Source organism: Vombatus ursinus, unplaced genomic scaffold, assembly GCF_900497805.2.
Source record: "Vombatus ursinus unplaced genomic scaffold, bare-nosed wombat genome assembly UNPS02000582.1, whole genome shotgun sequence".
Taxonomy (NCBI): Eukaryota; Metazoa; Chordata; class Mammalia; order Diprotodontia; family Vombatidae; genus Vombatus; species Vombatus ursinus.
The window spans coordinates 36,522,235-36,539,871 of NW_020940360.1; the positions used below are offsets into that span (position 1 = coordinate 36,522,235).

The following is a 17,637-nucleotide window of genomic DNA, read 5'->3' on the forward strand; positions in this document are numbered from 1 at the left end:
ATGTTGTTTATAAGAAATAAGCTTTTTTTGTTGTTTTTTTTTTTTGTAGAAATAAGCTTTAAATGGAAACGTGTACACAGAGTTAAAACAAAGGACTGAAGCAGAATCTTTTATGCTGCACTAAAGTTAAAGAGGTGGAGGTAGCAATCATGATCTCAAACACAGTGACAGCAAAAAGAGATAAACAGGGAAACTACATTTTGCTGAAAAGTCCCATAAACAGTGAATTAATACTAAAATTATATGTGCCTAATGGCATAGACTCTAAATACTTAAAGGAAATATTAAATGAATTACAGGGAGAAGTAGACAGTAAAAACTATAATAGCGAGTGGCCTCAATTTTCCCCTCTCAGACTTAGAAAAATTTAACCAAAAGATCAAAAAGAAATGGACACAAATAATATTTTAGTAAAATTAGATATGCCTCTGGTAATTATTGAAGGAGAACAGAAAGAAGTATATATTTTTAAAGTGAAGGTTGTTAAATGAAGTTAAATAAAGGCTCCTTGTACCTTCAGAAAAATCGACCGTATATTAAGTCATAAAACCCTCACGAAGACAGAAACATAGAAATATTAAACACATCTTTTATGGACCACAATGCAGTAAAAATTCAGTAAAGGGCCACTAAAGCAACAATTGAAAATTAATTGGAGACAAAGAATTTAATAAAGAATGTGTGTCAAAGAACAGATATTAGAAACAATAGATAATTTCATTAAAGATACTGACAATGAGAGAAGGTAAAAACGTTTTGGAGATGCAGCCAAAAGAAAATTAATATCTTTAAAAACTTTTATCAGTAAAAGAGAGAAAAAGCAGATCGATGAATTGAGCATGCTACTTTAAAAATTTTGGAAAATGAACAAATTAACTCCCCCCCTCAATTAAACACCAAAAAATAAATCCTCTTAAAGGAGAGATTAACAAAATTGAAAGCAAAAATCCCATTGACTTAGTAAAACTAGAAGCTCTTTTTGGAGGGGGAGGTGGGAAATGAAATATATAAACCATTAACTAAATTTTCAAAAAAGAGAGTACAACAGTAACAGCAACATTGTGCAATGATCAACTTTGATAGATTTAGCTCTTCTCAGCAACATAATGATCTAAGACAATTCCAAAAGACTCAAGATGGAAAATACTATCCACATCCAGAGAAAGAACTATGTAGTCTGAATGCAGATCAAAGCATGCTATCTTCTCTTTTTTTTTCTCATGGTTTTTCTCTTTTGTTCTGATTGTTCTTTCACAACATGACTGTTGTGGAAATATGTTTAATATGATTGCACACATATAGCCTATATCAGATTGCTTGACATCTTGGGGAGGGGGAAAGGAGAGAGAGACAGAGAAAAAAAAATTGGAACTAAAAATTTTACAAAAGTGAATGTTGAAAACTATCTTTACATGTAATTGGAAAAAATAAAATACTATTGAGTGGAAAAAAAAACAAAAAAGAGAGTACAAAACAAATTACCTGTATATAAAAAAATGAAAAAGGTGAATTCATAGCCAATGAAGAAATAAAAGAAAATATTTTGAACTGTTTTGTTTAGTTGCATTTCAATAACACTGATAATTTAAATGGAATAGCCAAATATTTACACACATGTAAAATGTCTAGATTAACAGAATAAGAAATAAAGGACTTATATAACCACATCTTAGAAAAAGAAATTGAACAAGTTGTAAATGAACTCAAAAATGAAAAAAAAAATTCTAGGATCAGATGATTTACAAGCAAATTCTACAAAATATTTAAAGCACAATTGATTCAAATTGTACATAAAACTGTTGGAAAAAAATAGAAGAGTAGGGGTCCTACCAAATGTTTTCTGATACAAATCTGATTTTGAGACACTATGACCAGGATGAATTTATAACAGGAATGCGGGGTTGGTTAAATATTAGGAAAACTATGAATAGAGTAGATCAACAAAAACAATACGATTAAATCACAGAGGCAGAAAAATCTTTTGAGAGGATAGAATACCCATTCCTGTTACACATCCCCACAACCCCCCCCCCCCACACACAGTAGAAAGCACAGGAAATAAATGGATCTTTCCTTAATATGTTAAATGTGATGAGCAGTAATTATCTAAAACCAAGGGCGATTGAGTCTCCTAGGTGCCGTATTGCCTACTTTTCTAAATGATGATATTTTGATCTTTTTGTTTAACATGTTAATCTTCTTGTGTCATGATACAGTTGCTAACTTTTCCTATACTATGAAAAATTATGTGTTAAAAGTGGGCACCTTTGTTTTCTACCTGTTTTTTTTTAGTTGAAATGTGTCTAATGTATTTTCATTGTATTTAATATTGAGTCTTGGTCTGAAGAAGAAACTTGTTATTGGGTTGAGGAAACATTTTTTAAGTCTTGGTTTCTTAATTCTTTTTTTAATTGTCCTTTTAATATTAAGAACTTGATAAACATTAACAAAAACATAAAACAGGAAAGAGGATTGTATATCAAAACTATGAATCTCTATTATGTATAGCTTGTGTTTTTTAAAGTATATATTACATTTTATATAGTAGTTTCAAAGCTTTCATCCTCTGAAGTCTTCTGTGATTATTTTAAACATTTCACTGGCATGCCAACTCCCCTCCTCCCCCAACACTGCCTCCAAAAAAGGCCCTCCTTTATAACAAATAAGCACAATCAAGCAAGACATCCAACTATTCCCTATGTCTGAAAAGAGATGTCTCATTCTATACCTCTAGGCTATCACCTATCTGTTAAGAGGTAGGCCCATGATTCATCTTTGTTCTTCTGTAGTAATGGTCTTTTCACTGATCAGAGTTCTTAAATTTTCAAAATTGTTTTCCTTTACAACATTATAGTCATTGTTTATGTTGTTCTTCTGGATCTGTTCACTTTTTTTCTAATTCATAAAGTTGTCCCAGGTTTCTCTGAATCCATCCCTTTTATCATTTCTTATGGTATAATAATATGCTATTACAGTAACCATTCCTTTTCTTTGGAATGTCTTTTATAATAAATGGAGGTTGGATTTTATCAAAGACATTTTCTGCTTCTATTGCTGTCGTACTTCGTGTTTTTAAAAGTGGGCTCTTTTCGGTTAGACTGCTAACCATGAAAAATGTGGGGAAGATGGAAAAAGGTAATTAGTTCTGTTTATTAAGCTTAGTTCTGACCATAAAATACTTGTTATTTCTAAAGCTGTAGCTTTCTAAAGCTAACAGCTTTTTTTCCCCTTGAATTTTTTTTTTTTTGACATTTCAGAGGTTCAGAGGAGCTCGGAAGAAATTGAGACAGAAACAGAAACAGAAGAGGAAGAAGCCTTTTGGAGTACAAGGATCTTACCTGTCTTACATGAATTAGAAAAGGGTAGGAAGCATTAAATTTTTTTTTTTACGTACCATATTTGTCAAAGGGATCTCAGAAAAGAAAATTGTTTGTGTCCTCCCCATTACCATTATATTTTTTAATACACTGTGGCCATCAACCTATACTTGTGCCTAACTTCGATACCTCACCATAGTGTGGAGGTGACCCCACGTTCTCAGAATGCATTCCAGCAAAATGCAAGTTCTCAAAGGTCCGACCAAGCTGGAAATGCCATGAATATGAACCTGTTGACAGATTTCATCTTTTTTTCTTTTCTTTTCTTTTTTTTTTTTTAAGGCAGTTGGGGTTAAGTGACTTGCCCAGGGTCACACAGCTAGTAGGTGTCAGAGTGTCTGAGGCCAGATTTGAACTCAGGGCCTCCTGACTTCAGAGCTGGTGTTCTATCCTCTGCACCACCTAGCTGCCCTCTTCTTTTTTTTTGGCGAGGCGATTGAGGTTAAGTGATTTGCCCAGAGTCACAGAGCTAGTGAGTGTTATGTGTCTGAGGCCGGATTTGAACTCAGGTCCTCCTGACTCCAGAGCCAGTGCTCTATCCATTGTAGTACCTAACTGCCCTGTAAATTAAATTCTTGGTAAATAAAAGCTTATTTTAATTATACTAAGAGGGTCTACTATTTAAAAGATTCCTGGGGTGAATCATTTTGTAAAAAGCAAATAACCATTTCCCACTGTGAGTAAAAGTCCTTTAATTTGTTGTTTTTGTAAATTAAGATTTTCATATTTTAAATTTTCTTACAGTTGGCCATGCTATGATGCCTCACACCGCCATATTCCATATCATAAAAGGGCATTTAAATGTATTTAGCTCTTTGCTCTTTGGATTTGTTTTAATTTTTAAAAAATAAAACCATATGTCAAATAGAGAGAAGATTTAAAGTGATTTTTTAAAACAAACACACACACTGAGTGGTCTGTTAACAACTGCACACTTCAGGCATTTTAATAGCTGAAGATGATTTGTTTAATGTGGCATATCCCCAATGTTACAAAGATGTAGAATGATCTACAGAAGGCATTAAAAAGTGACTATTAATTTCCATGTACCTTGCTCTTTAGAGAGGTTCAGTTAACAAATTTTGGGGGAATCTTGAGTGTATGTATGGCTCATGCACATAAGTATTCTTAACTAACTTCTGTTTTTATTTTTAATCAGATCAAGGTACTTTATCAAATGCACAACTAATCTCTCAGTAGATTTTCATTTGAAAATATTGTGGCCTTGATGAGTGAGAAGGGGAAAAGATTTGGTTTTTGCCTATGTAAAAATGACTCATTTGCTGAGAGTCATAATTCTCTATCTAATATTTTTGTGATAGGTCTCCTTTTGATCAGGAAAAAAATAAAATGTTTTTGTGTTTAAAAAAAACAAGCAAAGAATTAGGATATTTATAGTTATTGGCTCTTAATAATTCTTACTTATTAGACTACAGTGGTTTAGGCATTTCAAGGTAAATAGCAGGCAAATTGCTCAGGGTATCATATGCATGTATGTACATGCACATATGTGTCTGTACATATACACACACACACATATATGTTGCTGAGCTACCCTGATGTATGGTGGATGGTCATACTGAACTAGGAGAAATGATAAGAACTTGGCTATAACCTGAGTGTGCCAGGGCAGGAAGGTAACCTTTTGCACAATCAGTGACTTCTCTCCTCCTCCTACTGTGGCAGGAAGTTCATCATACCCAGAGCCCAGCAATGTTCCTCTGTTGACTTGAGACAAGAATTCTTGTCACTTTGATGACTGAGATCAAGTTGTACCCTTTAACCTGAACCTCTCTTCCATTCTTCATCCCCATGCCCTGGGGAAATCTCATTTTGGCCTTTATATGCCTCTCCTTGTTGAGTTAAAGCATGCCCATGTTAAAGAGCTGTTGTTTCCAGTGTCACTGGTACATTTGCCTTTTCTTTGAAATCCTCTTAAATCCCCAAATTTGCTGCAGTGGACTGGGACGGATAGGCATTAACAGTTCTTTGTCTCCATAGAGGATAATCCAAGCGGAGAAAGGCTTTAAATTTAACAAGAGAAATTGAGATTTTTATATAAGGGAAAATCTCCTGACAAGTATGGATATTAAACACTAGAACAAGACGTCAATGGAGAATGTCGTATCTACACACATCAATGTCTTGAGTAGCTACCATTTGGAGCAGGAAATGGTTTAGATGATGTCTTTAGATTCCTTTTAGCTCTTGGATTCTATGATATGATGAGCATTAACTCTTGGAGGTGGGATGCATGTTCCCTGATAGTTTGAGGATTTGTTTTTTACAGTAGTTTAAAGAATTGACTATAAGGACATATTTCTTTTTCCTTTGAGCAAAATAATGATTCTTTGAAGGTAGCAAACAAAAAAAAAATTTATATATGAAATATCTGGGAAAAAACCTACTGAAGACAACCCACAGTGGGCCGATATCTAGGGTTTCAGAAGAAATTGCTAATCACAGAAGAATCAAATAACAAAAACATTTCTCATAATAGAATTCATTTATTTTCCCCCTTTAAATTTAGTCTCAAGCCATTTCCCACCAATTCTTTTATTTAAGTACATAACTGTTAGTCATTGAAGGTTACTTAGCTATTGAGGTTTAAAATTTTTTTCTTAGATGTTATTGTTGAAAAGAGCTAAAAATGGACTGAGTCATTTCCTTCTGCAGTTGCATGCTTCCTTTATGTGGGATTTTAAGGACACATGATATTTATTTCAGATTGGTTTCATACTTTTTTAAATTTAATGATGAAATCTATTAGTAATGCCATTTATTTACAACTGAAGATCTCATGCTTTGGCTTCCTTTAGGTTACTCCTTAGGTTCAGTTTTATGTGCTCCATTTTCTTCTTCTTCTTTTTTTTTTTTCATTACTTACCAGCAAGATACCACTTACAAAAATTGTACTTCCTGAAGATTCTAATGGTAAAATAAATACTCTTCTTAGTTGTCCTGTCAGCTTAAATATTTTTTGATCTTCATTATCCTATCTCACCCCCAAATGTTATTACATCAGGTAAGTTAGGACTCACCATTGATGCGAGAATACTTTGAAATCTTGTTCTGTTTAAACCCTGCTTCTCCCTGGTGATGTGTTTTTTTCATAGTAGAATAGTGTAATATGGCATTCCAAAAAAGCCAGTGTGATTTTAGACTGCATTAAGAGAGGCAGTGTCTAGATTTTGAAAAAAAAAAACAAAAAAACTTAAAGCTACACAAAAGTGGAACAGCCACTGGCAAATAGTGGAATATTCTCTCTCTAGAGAAGAGGAATCTTCTAGAAAGGACTTGATGAATGAGTTCTAGAAATGATTATTGGTCAGAGACAAGTAGGGCAAAATGGTCTCTAAATTCCTTGAAAATTTTGAGATTCTCAGGCTATTATGCCACCAGCAAATTTGCTAAACATGGCTTATACTTTTTTCTAAGCCATTTATAAAAATATTGAATGGCAGTAGGCCCATGGACGAGATCCCCGAGTCACTTTCCAAGAGACCTTTCAGATTGATGTTAGTCTATTAATTCCTATTGTGTCTGGTAAGTCAGCTAATTTTTTGTTCACCTAATGATATTAACTTTGGTGTCATCAAACTGGTATCTCTCCTTCTTGTCCAGAAGGATAGCATAAGAGACTTTGTAAAATTTTTTGATGAAACCTAAATATGATATGTTGACAGCTTTCCCTGAATGCCTGTCAAAAAAGGAAAAGAAGTTAACCTAACATTACCTCTTCTTGATGATACCATATTGGCGTTTAGTTATTGCTGCTTCCCTTTCTAAACATTTAAAACATCCTTTTAAATAATACGTTCTAGAATTTTTCCAGGAGTAGAAGATAAGTTCCTCCAATAAGTATTCATTGAATGCTTATTATGTACAAGGGCCTGGTAATTAAAAAATTTAATATATGGCTTCTACTCTTGGAGGCTTACCATCTAGTTGTGGAAATAGGACCAGGGATAAATAACAATACAAAGAGTAAGTAACAATACAAAATAACATGTGATATACTCATTCCGTAGATAATAAATGCTTTAAGAGTTTGATGGGTATTAGGGTAGATGTAGAATGTTTCATTGAAAAACTGGGTTTTAAGAATATTCTTATAAAAGGAGTTGAGGACTTATAAAATAAAAATGGATACAGTAAGGGCAGAAATCCCATTTTTGTAGTCACTTGGAGACAGACAAGTAGAAAATATGGTGACAGTGGCATTTGTAGGCTATTAGATGCAAAGAAGACAATAATAAAAGGTATCTTCCATCCTTATATTTCCCCTGTAAATTTTGGACAGATTTCAAATGAGAGTTTTCTTATTTCCTGATCAGTTAATATGATTGGTATGCAAAGTTGGAGGGTTAAATCAAACCGTTAAAAATATAAAATCTAAATAGTTTGAAGAGGTGGTAAGGGGGATGGCAAAACTCAACGTTTTTTAGGCCTCATGTGGAAGTTTTACTGCATTTTTTGTGTTGACTGGCTGAAAAGATTGGTCTTTAATGGTAAGTGATGTTTTCTTCTCTTTGCTCTCCTAACAGAAGACAATATTGAAAATTTTTGTGTTGCCTGCACCCAGCTTCATCAAGCTTTAGAGGAAGGAAGCATGCTTGGAAAGAGATTTAAGAAAAGGAGTGTTCTTCTGAAGACCTTATATAAACTAGTTGATGTTGGTTCAGACTTGCTTAGCCTAAAACTTGCGAAAATTATTCTAGCTGTAAGTTTTTCTTTCTTATGAATTAGTGGGTTGCTTTAAAAAGAGATTCGCTCTCCTGTATATTTACAAGTGCCACAGTGTCAGTTAGAAGTGAATTTGGAGTCCGAAATAAATGGTTACAAGAGTGACTTCTATGGGTAGAGTGGAAATCTAAGGCTGAAGACATCAAAATTTTAAGACAGAACACATGATTAATTACTCATTCTGTAACATTCTGATTAGTATTTTATTCTTATAATATTCTGATGTCTAGTCTGTTCTGATCAGTATCAGATAGTTAGACTCAAAAGAAAGTATTCTGCCTCATGATTTCATCAATGACTTAAGATTTTCTGGTGCAGTAAGAAATAACAGCAACTTTCTTCATGATATAGTTGTAAAATAGAGACAATAGACGTGTGTGAACTTGAAAATGTGAATTCCATTCTGATACTAGGATGGTTTGTAAGTAGAAGGAAAAGACAGGCATCAGGATAAAAACTTTAGATTAAATAAATGATATAAATGACAGAAAGGAACACTATATTCTGAGCATAAACAATTTGATAAAAAGATGACACAGTTATCAGCAAGCACTTTGAAAGAATCATTAAAATAAATGTACAGAATTATATTCACCTATAAGGTAAAAACTTTTATTATTAGGACCCTAAACATTATTTTAACATCTGAGTATATACAGAAAATGATTGTTAATAATCATTAAAATGAATATCAACATATCCCATCCATTTCATCTATTTTTAATTGGAAGCTGCATTACTACATGTTTCTTTAATTTTTGATGCTGTGCTTAATATTCTAATCTAGAATGTATATCAGATTTTAATTTGATGCAAAAGAGATATGTAACATGCAAAAGAAACATTTGTTAACTTCATCATGTTCTCTGTGTTGATGTTTTTGTTATGAAAATGAGAAAAGATGAGGGGAAAGTTCTTAACTTAAAAGGTTAAAAATCATTTTGAATTTTTTTTATCTTTTAATGATAGTTTTCATAAGGCAAAAGTCTGGACTTAATTTTATAGGTAAATTTTAGAGGAATTATATTTTTAATTATTTACTATTTAAAATATTCAACCTTCCTTTGGTTGTATGCTGCCTGGAGTCAGGAAGACTCCTCTCTTCTTGAGTTCAAATCTGGCCTTAGACACTTAATAGCTGTGTAACCCTGGGCAAGTCACTTAACCCTGTTTGTCTCAGTATCCTCATCTGTAAAATGAGCTGGAGAAGGAAATGGTAAACCACTCTAGTATTTTTGTCAAAGAAAATTCCGAATGGGGTCGCGAAGAGTCAGACACAACTGAAAAACAAACGACAAACGAAATGATATTCTATGAAAAAAATATTCTAGAATAGTAGTTCTTAACTTGAAGATCTCTTGAACTTGATTTCTAAAAATATTTTTAAAACTTTATTTCAATATAATTGGTTTCCTTTGTAATCCTACCTGTTTTGTTTTATGCATTTAAAAACATTATTCTAAGAAAGAGGTTCATAGGTTTCACCAAACTGCCTAGGGGGTTCATGGCACACAAAAGGTTAAGAACTCTCATTCTAGAAGATAATGGTTGTAGAATGCTTATAAAAACTGCTTATCTCTCTTAATAATTAGAAAAATAAAATGTAATTAAAAGTCATAATAGTATATCCTGATTAGCTGGAAACAATGTACTTGAACTCCCTAACTAATGGAAATCTTTTCACCTAACAACCCTCTCACTTTAAACTGAAAGTATCAAAAGGTAAGAAAATAAGGTAGAATTAGGAATTTATTTAAAAAAAAAAAGGAAACCCAAAAGTCAAAAAAGCATCTTCCAAGGTGGGCCTAAGGGGCAATATATAATCAATTCAATGTTCATCCTATAGCTTCTACATTGTTTGTTAATTAATTTAAGTCTGCACCAGATATACTATTTGCAATGAAAATTAGGTACCTATTAACGATCCTAAGATACTGAAAAATCCTGAACCATTAAATTACATGTTAAGAAAGCAACATAACACACTTTCAAATGATTTTCAACAAAAGGGATTTTATGATTAACCATCACTTATAATGAGAAAATGCAATGAACTAAAATACCTTATTCCCTGACATTTTAGCCGAGTTTTTTGTTGTTATTGTTGCAGTTCAGTTATTTCTATTACTTTAGTTAGCATATAGAACTAAGCTGAACTGAGCTAAACCAAACTTAGAAGCATTAGTTTGTATTTTAACTAACTATATAGGCCTCTGAAGAGACAAGATACGTCCCTTCTAGATGGGGTTCCTCCTCTGTAAATGAAAAAAAAACATTAGCCCCCAGTCAAAAGGGCAGCTAGATGGCATAGTGGATAGACTGCTGGTCTTAGAGTCAGGAATGCTCATCTTCCTGAGTTCATATCTGGCCTCAGACACTTAACTATCTGTGTGACCCTGGGCAAGTCAGTTAACCCTGTTTGCCTCAGTTTCCTCATTTGCAAAATGAGCTGGAGAAGGAAATGGTAAACCACTCCAGCCCAGGAAACCCGAAATGAGATCATGAAGCATCAGACATGAATGAAAGACTGAGCAACCACAAACCTTAATATAAGTTAATAATATGCCAAGAAAGTTAATTTTTTTTTTTGGCAGATGTGTGGGAAGTGTTTGGCCTGTGATTTTCATCAGTATGGAAAATTCCTGGTATGGAAACTATATTCACTGATACAGATTTGCAATTAACCAAGCCTTTGGGAAGTTAAGTGATTTGCCTGTGGCCACATATGTAGTATATGTCAAAGCAGAACTTGAATCCAGGCCTTCTTGACTCCTAAGGCCTGCCCTCTCAGTGCTCTGTGCCGTATTGCCTCTTAATCAGCCTGTATTTACTAAATTCCTACTATGGACCAGGGGGCTAATTAATGGAATCATGTCTTTAATGTGTCATATCTATTCTGCACTAACTAGACCACCTTCAGAGCAGTGTTCAGTTTTGGGTATCACATTTTAAGAGTGACATTGGCAATCTGGAGTCTCTCTTGGGTACAGGGGAGTGGAGGATCTGAACACGTCATAAAGAAACTAGGGATGCTTGGTCTTGAGAGAAGACTTAAGAGTAGAAGGTAGAGAATGGGAGGGTCATCTTCAAGTATTTATAGGTCTGTCACATGGAAGAGACCCAGAATCTTGGAAAGGTCACCAAAAGTCATCTATCAGAATGTACATGAACCCTGACCCCTTTCTGCTGCTCCCCTAATAATCTCAGCCATCTTCAGCTTGAAGATCTCCAGTGGCAGGGAGGGAATTCTTTCCCTCTCAAGGCAACCCATTTCATTGACTTGGATAGCTGTCATTGTTAAGGAGTCTTCTCCCCTACTGAGCCAAAAATAACCTCCTAATTTCCACTGGGGAGTCCTAATTCTGTCCTGTGAGGCCAAACAGAAGGGATCTAATTGCTTTTATATATGGAAACCTTTCAGTTATTTGATAGCAGTGATCATACATCCCCTTAAGTCTTATCCCTTCTTCCTTCAGCTGATGTTCATGTGACATGGTTTTGAGTTGCCTTGCCATTGTCATCATCCCTTATCTGGATGTGCTCAACCCTCTAAGTGTTTTTCTTAAAATACCACTCTCCCACAACAGATTCAAGTTATCTTGTGTGGTTCCAGTAGGCAGAAGTTACAGAGAAGTTGGATTTGGAGTTAGTGTAAAGAACTTTTCAACAATTTGGACTGTCTAAAAAAAAAAAAAAGAAATTGGGTGCTTTGTGATATTGTAGATGATAGATTTAGAACTGGAAAGGAACCTGGAGGTCATCCAGTCCTTCATTTTGAGGAAAAATAGCCCTGGCAAGTGATTGACTTGTTACAGATAGTTAGTACAAGGTTACATAGATAGTTAGTATAAGGTTACTTAGATAGAGTCAAAGTCACGATTCAAACGTAAGATCCTCTGAATCTGAAACCATTATTATTTCTGCTGTACCATAGAAGGAGACCTGTCTTTATTTATTTATTTATTTGGCTAGGCAATGGGGTTAAGTGACTTGCCCAGGGTCACACAGCTAGTGAGTGTTTTGTGTCTCAGGCTGGATTTGAACTCAGGTCCTCCTGAATCCAGGGCTAGTGCTCTATCCACTGTGACCTAGCTGCCCCTAAGGAGATCTGTCTTTCAAGAGCTTGCAGGTGTGGAGAACCTGTGGCCATGTGGTCCTCAAGTGTGGCCTTTTATTCCGTCAAAGGGCTGCACTTGAGAACCTAAATGGCCACATGTGGCTTTGAGGCTGCAGGTTCCCCACCCCTGGCTTAGACTAATTCACTTAGATGGTTATGGATACTTGTGCATTGGGGAGTGGGGTTTAGATTATATATGGTATCTAAGAGTTTCTTCTTCCTCGAAAATCATCATCCCTCTGTTTATCAAAATTGCCTCTTAGAATTTTGAAGTATGGCTGATTCATTTTAGAACTCTCAATTTCAACTTTAAAAATGACTTTTCCAGCACTGTTTTTAATAGTTGTTTCTCTATTGTTTTTCTTTAAAAGTAAAACGTTTTAATTTTCCGACCAAAATAGAAGTGTAAAAATTTTTTTTCTTTTGCAGCTTAAAGTAAGTGGAAAGAATCTTCTCAATGTCTGTAAACTCATATTTAAAATTAGCAGGAGTGAGAAGAATGATTCTCTCATCCAAAACGATAGTATTCTTGGTAAGTGTCATTCAGTGTTACCATTTGTCATATACTTTTTTTTTTTAACTAAGTGTTGAACTTCTTTTGGGGGAAAAGGGAGAGAGTTATGATTAGTGGTTGCTAGAATGAAGCAGATATATAACACGTATTATTTGCTTTGTCTTCTACTTGTTCACATTCAACTTTAAATTTTCCTTGCTTAATTCTTCTCAGAGGGCACTACAGCATTTAGGTGCTTATAGGAACTATTTGGGATCATGGAAATGTATGTATTTGTAAACATTCATTTAAAAAAAACTTTATTAGTTTACTTTGAGAGTAGTTTACTTTTTAGACCATGAGTCCTTGAATCTTAAATCTTTTATATCATACCAGAAATGATAGAAAAATAGATGGTAGCGTGAATAGGTTAAAAAACAGTTATGGAACCTCTTAGTTTCTGAGTGTATTTCACTGTATTTTTGGTAGACATGGAGAAAGCGACCAAAAGTTTATTTATTATCTGCTTTAAAAATCTCTTTGGAGCAATTACAGAAAAGAAAATTCTTAAGGTGATGCCCCCTTCCCAAGTAATTGAGTTGCAGCTTTTGTGGTCATTATATGAATTGGGTTAATGTAAACTATGTTGGAACAACACAAGAAAATGGAAAACAATTTGAAGGTCTCTTTTGAAAAGAGGAGAAAGTATATCATTTCCCCATCAGTGGACAAATAAAAATAAGAAATAGCTAACCTTTAATTAATTGAGAATGTGGGGACAGAAAGGGTAGAACAGTTAAAAGTGACTCTAAACAAAATATGAAATTAGAAGTTATTTTATTGTGGGCTTTGTTTCCAAAAATCTAGTTTTCTACAGTTACAGGATCGTAGAGGGAGAGCTGGAAGGGACTTTAGTGGGGACCTACTCCAGTCCTCTGATTTTCTAGCAATTTGTCCAAGCCCTCACAGGCAAGATGTCACAGAGCTAGGATTCAGACCCGTCTGTGCTCTTTCCAGACCCCCCCTTGTATCACTGGGCCTGTATTCAAGGCGTTGCCAGCTTTGGCAGGAAGGACCTGCCTAGTTTTGGAGAACACAGGACCACCTCTATTCCGTGATGAAGAATTGGTAGATGGACTGAAGCTCTAACCCAATACATTATTGCTTTTTTTAAAAGTGTCTTTTCATCACCTTGTCCCTTGGCTAGACTTACCTATTTTTGCTTTAACCTCTCTTTGCCTTGCCCTTCTTGGATCATAAGCCACTCAGTTTACTACATGACCAAGGTCATTCTTTTCCCAGATGCCCTCCTGACTTTAGCTCAGCTGAGGATTGATCTATTCCCTTTGGCAATGACTTTAGGAACTTGAGGTTGGCTTTTGGAAGCCAGGATCCTCACCCAGTTATTCAAAGCGGTGAACCCCAATATTCCTTACCCCAGGGAGATCTCTGAAATCTTTTAAGTTATCTAGATCTGGACTTCTTTGGGGAGAGACTGGAGTGGAAGAGCATTTTCAGACACCCAGAATTTAGAAAGGAGTGGTGCAGGCTCACAATTGTAATAACTGACCCTACCATACTATTCTTTCTTAATATCTCCTATCATGTTCCTGGCTTTTGCTGCCTTGAATTAGGAGCAAGGTTCTACTTGCTTTAATCCACAATTCCAGGAAGTCTTCATCTATTTTGAAATCCTTTTGTCTCCTCAATCAACAAGCCTTTATTAAGCACCCACTAGGTGGCAGGTGCTGTTCTAGGTATTAGAGATAGAAAAACAATAAAACAGCCTCTGCCTTTAAGAAACCTAGGCTGTTGGAGGAAACAAAATAGTACAATATCCATTCAAAAGAAATAGTTCAAAGCATTTGCAAAAGAAATGCAAGGTCATTTTGGTGGGGGAGAGGGTGGCATTGGAGGGGCCTCATGTCTTAAATGATGTTTCTTTCTTTAGATCTTGGGTCTGTGGTTGAAGAAATTCTTTTTTTGTTTTTGTTTTTGTTTTTTTGCAAGGCAGTTGGGGTTAAGTGACTTGCTCAGGGTCACACAGCTAGTAAGTGTCAAGTGTCTGGTCTGAGACCAGATTTGAACTCAGGTCCTCTTGACTCCAGGGCCAGTACTCTATCCACTGCACCACCTAGCTGCCCCAGAAATTTTGTTCTTAGATTTGGGTTCCAACAGTGGCCCCCAGTTTGCCTTCTATGGCTAGTTGAGGACTAAGAGGCAGTTGAAGATTTTCTTTTCATAGAATTAATATCTTCTCAACGTATCCTTTGTGCATGTCAGGGCTCACCTTGTTGAGCAGTGCACATTTGCTCATGGTCCAAAGAGATTTTTCCCTGCATTTAAAGCTAGACCTGACCAAATGCAAATAGGATTTGACTTACCATTTGTCAAATGCTGCTCCTAAGTAATTCTTATTCATTCATCTGAATGAGTAACAGTATAAAATCCTGGTACCTAATTCTGAAAAATTGTCCAAATCCTCCTTCCATTTTTGTAGTTATCAGTCTGTTTTTCTTCTTCTTTTTTGTGAGGCAGTCAGGGTTAAGTGACTTGCTCAGAGTCACACAGCTAGTGAGTATCAGGTGTCTGAGGCTGGATTTGAACTCAGGTCCTCTTGACTCCAGGGCCAGAGTTCTATCTACCACCTAGCTGCCCCGCTGTTCTTCTTGACTAAGGTTTTGTGCCTCCAAGTATTTCTGCTCAGTAACAAATAGATTTTTTAAAGGAGGGATTGAAATATAATTCTAAAATTCCCTTTGATGTCTGTTATTCTTTATAACCCCAAACTTCTATAACTGAATGAATTTTGGACAGAAATCAATAAGAATGTCATTTAATAACCCCTTTTTAAAATACATGGGTTAATGGGGTCAGCTTTTTTCCCAGTCAGGTTACTAGCTTGAAATAGGTTTAGTTGGGCAGGTAGAAATAGATTTTCTCTTTGCACTGTGTGATTAACACTGTTAAAGAGTATTTTGCTTGTGGACTCTGACTCGTCACTAATAAGTTTATTCTTAGTATGCATATGCAAAAGTACATCCATGTGCTTCAAAGTTGTTATATTTTTTCAGAATTTGGAATATGTTAAGACAAATTTGAATAACACAAAATGAAACATATTCCTTCTAATTAGACCTCTTTTCTCCAGATTCATTGTTGGAGGTGCTACGAGTAGAAGACCTTCACACTAATAATGAGGCTTTTTTGTACTGCATGGGGGCTATTAAATTCATTTCTGGGAATCCAAGATTTCTTAATGAAATGATCAGCAAAGGTGTTGTTGAAATACTGCTACATTTGATGAAGCAGATAAATGAGAACATGGGGAAATCTGGGGCGTGTTCCTCCAACTCAGGACACTTGTTAGTCCAGGTAAGTGTTTTAACTTCTAAAACAGGAACAGTAAACATGTGTCTGTGTGTGTGTGTGTATACCTATATAATTATTACATTAAATATATTATTAAAACAATAGTTTTTATTAATTGTTAATTTAAAAATATAACTTTTTCAACTCCATGGTAGTTACTAGAGGACTCCATCCAATTCCAGGCTTCTCTTCTTTGTTTTAGAGAGTGTTTGTTTTAATGTTTAATAAACAATTATTTAGGTTGGGAGTTCCCAATGGTAAAACAGTCTGAACTTTATAGGTGACCAGCCAATAACCATCTTCCTCCTGGGCACAACCTGACACATATACTCTTTCTTTCTTCTTTTTTTCTTTTGGCTGAGGTAATTAGGGTTAAGTGACTTGCCCAGGGTCACACAGCTAGTAAGTGTCAAGTGTCTGAAGGCAGATTTGAATTCTGGTCCTCCTGAGTCCAAGGCTGGAGCTCTATCCACTGTGTCACCTAACTCTTTCTTACAATACTGTACAATACTATAAAAATCAATAAGGGAGTTTCTTGTCTCTTCAGACTATGACCATGGGACCATAGCCTATCTCCATATTCCCTTCCCATTTCTTAGGCATTTTCTCAATTAGATCATATCCTTATTTAATCATGTAGTGTACAAAATAATTTACTACCATGTAGAAGAAATCTGAAAGTATGTATGAATTCTGTAATGTTTATTAAGCCCCTGCCACTATATGCCACTATGTGCTTGGAAATGCAGAGGCAAAAATGAAAAATTCCCCTCCTTCAAGGAGCCCACATTTAATTGGACAAAATAACATATACCCAATAAATAAGAGTAATACATATATATACGCACATACATATACATACACACATACACACTCACATTGCTTGGAGTCTTGAAATTCCTACAAAAAATTGAAACTGAATGCTATGTGATTATGATGACCAATCATGGCCTTGGAGAAGAGATAAGAAAATGCATCTCCTACCTTCTTTGCTGAGGTGGATGACTGTGGTTGTGAAATATCGCATGTATTATCAGATTTTACTGAGTTTTTAGTTTTGCTGAACTATTCTTTTTCCCATGTCTTAATTTTTTATTACTAGGAATTATTTTGGGTAGGATAGCACTAGTTAAAAACACAAAAGTAGATCAGTAGAAAAGACTATTTAAGTCTTTAAAAAAAACAGTAATATAGGGCTTGATAAAATTAAGAATATAAATTATTGGGAAAATGGCTGCTAGGAAAACTAGAAAGCATTGTGGCAGAAATCAAGTTTAGATCACCATCTTAAACCATATATGTGTGTTATGTATATGTATACATATATATATATATACACACACACATACATATATATACACACACACACACATATATATCTATATATATATAGATATATAGATATATGTATATGTAAGAAAAAGAACCAAAGGTAAAAGATCATACCATGAAAATTTTGAGATAAGATCAAGTACTTTTCCTAACAATACTAGAATTCTTAACCAAACAGAGGCTGGAGATCATTAACAACT

The 17,637-nt window shown here is 34.8% G+C and overlaps 1 protein-coding gene across 3 annotated transcripts in view; it reads left to right on the top strand.

Annotated features, from left to right (window-relative positions):
- Positions 1-17,637, top strand: part of ARMC2 (armadillo repeat containing 2) — a 157,076-nt gene that overhangs the window by 58,016 nt on the left and 81,423 nt on the right. For all 3 annotated transcript variants that reach the window (XM_027856463.1, XM_027856471.1, XM_027856478.1), the window contains exons 7-10: positions 3,258-3,362; positions 7,925-8,100; positions 12,670-12,772; positions 15,885-16,108. In XM_027856463.1, the coding sequence (XP_027712264.1) occupies positions 3,258-3,362; positions 7,925-8,100; positions 12,670-12,772; positions 15,885-16,108 (608 nt within the window). The remainder of the gene's footprint in view (positions 1-3,257; positions 3,363-7,924; positions 8,101-12,669; positions 12,773-15,884; positions 16,109-17,637) is intronic.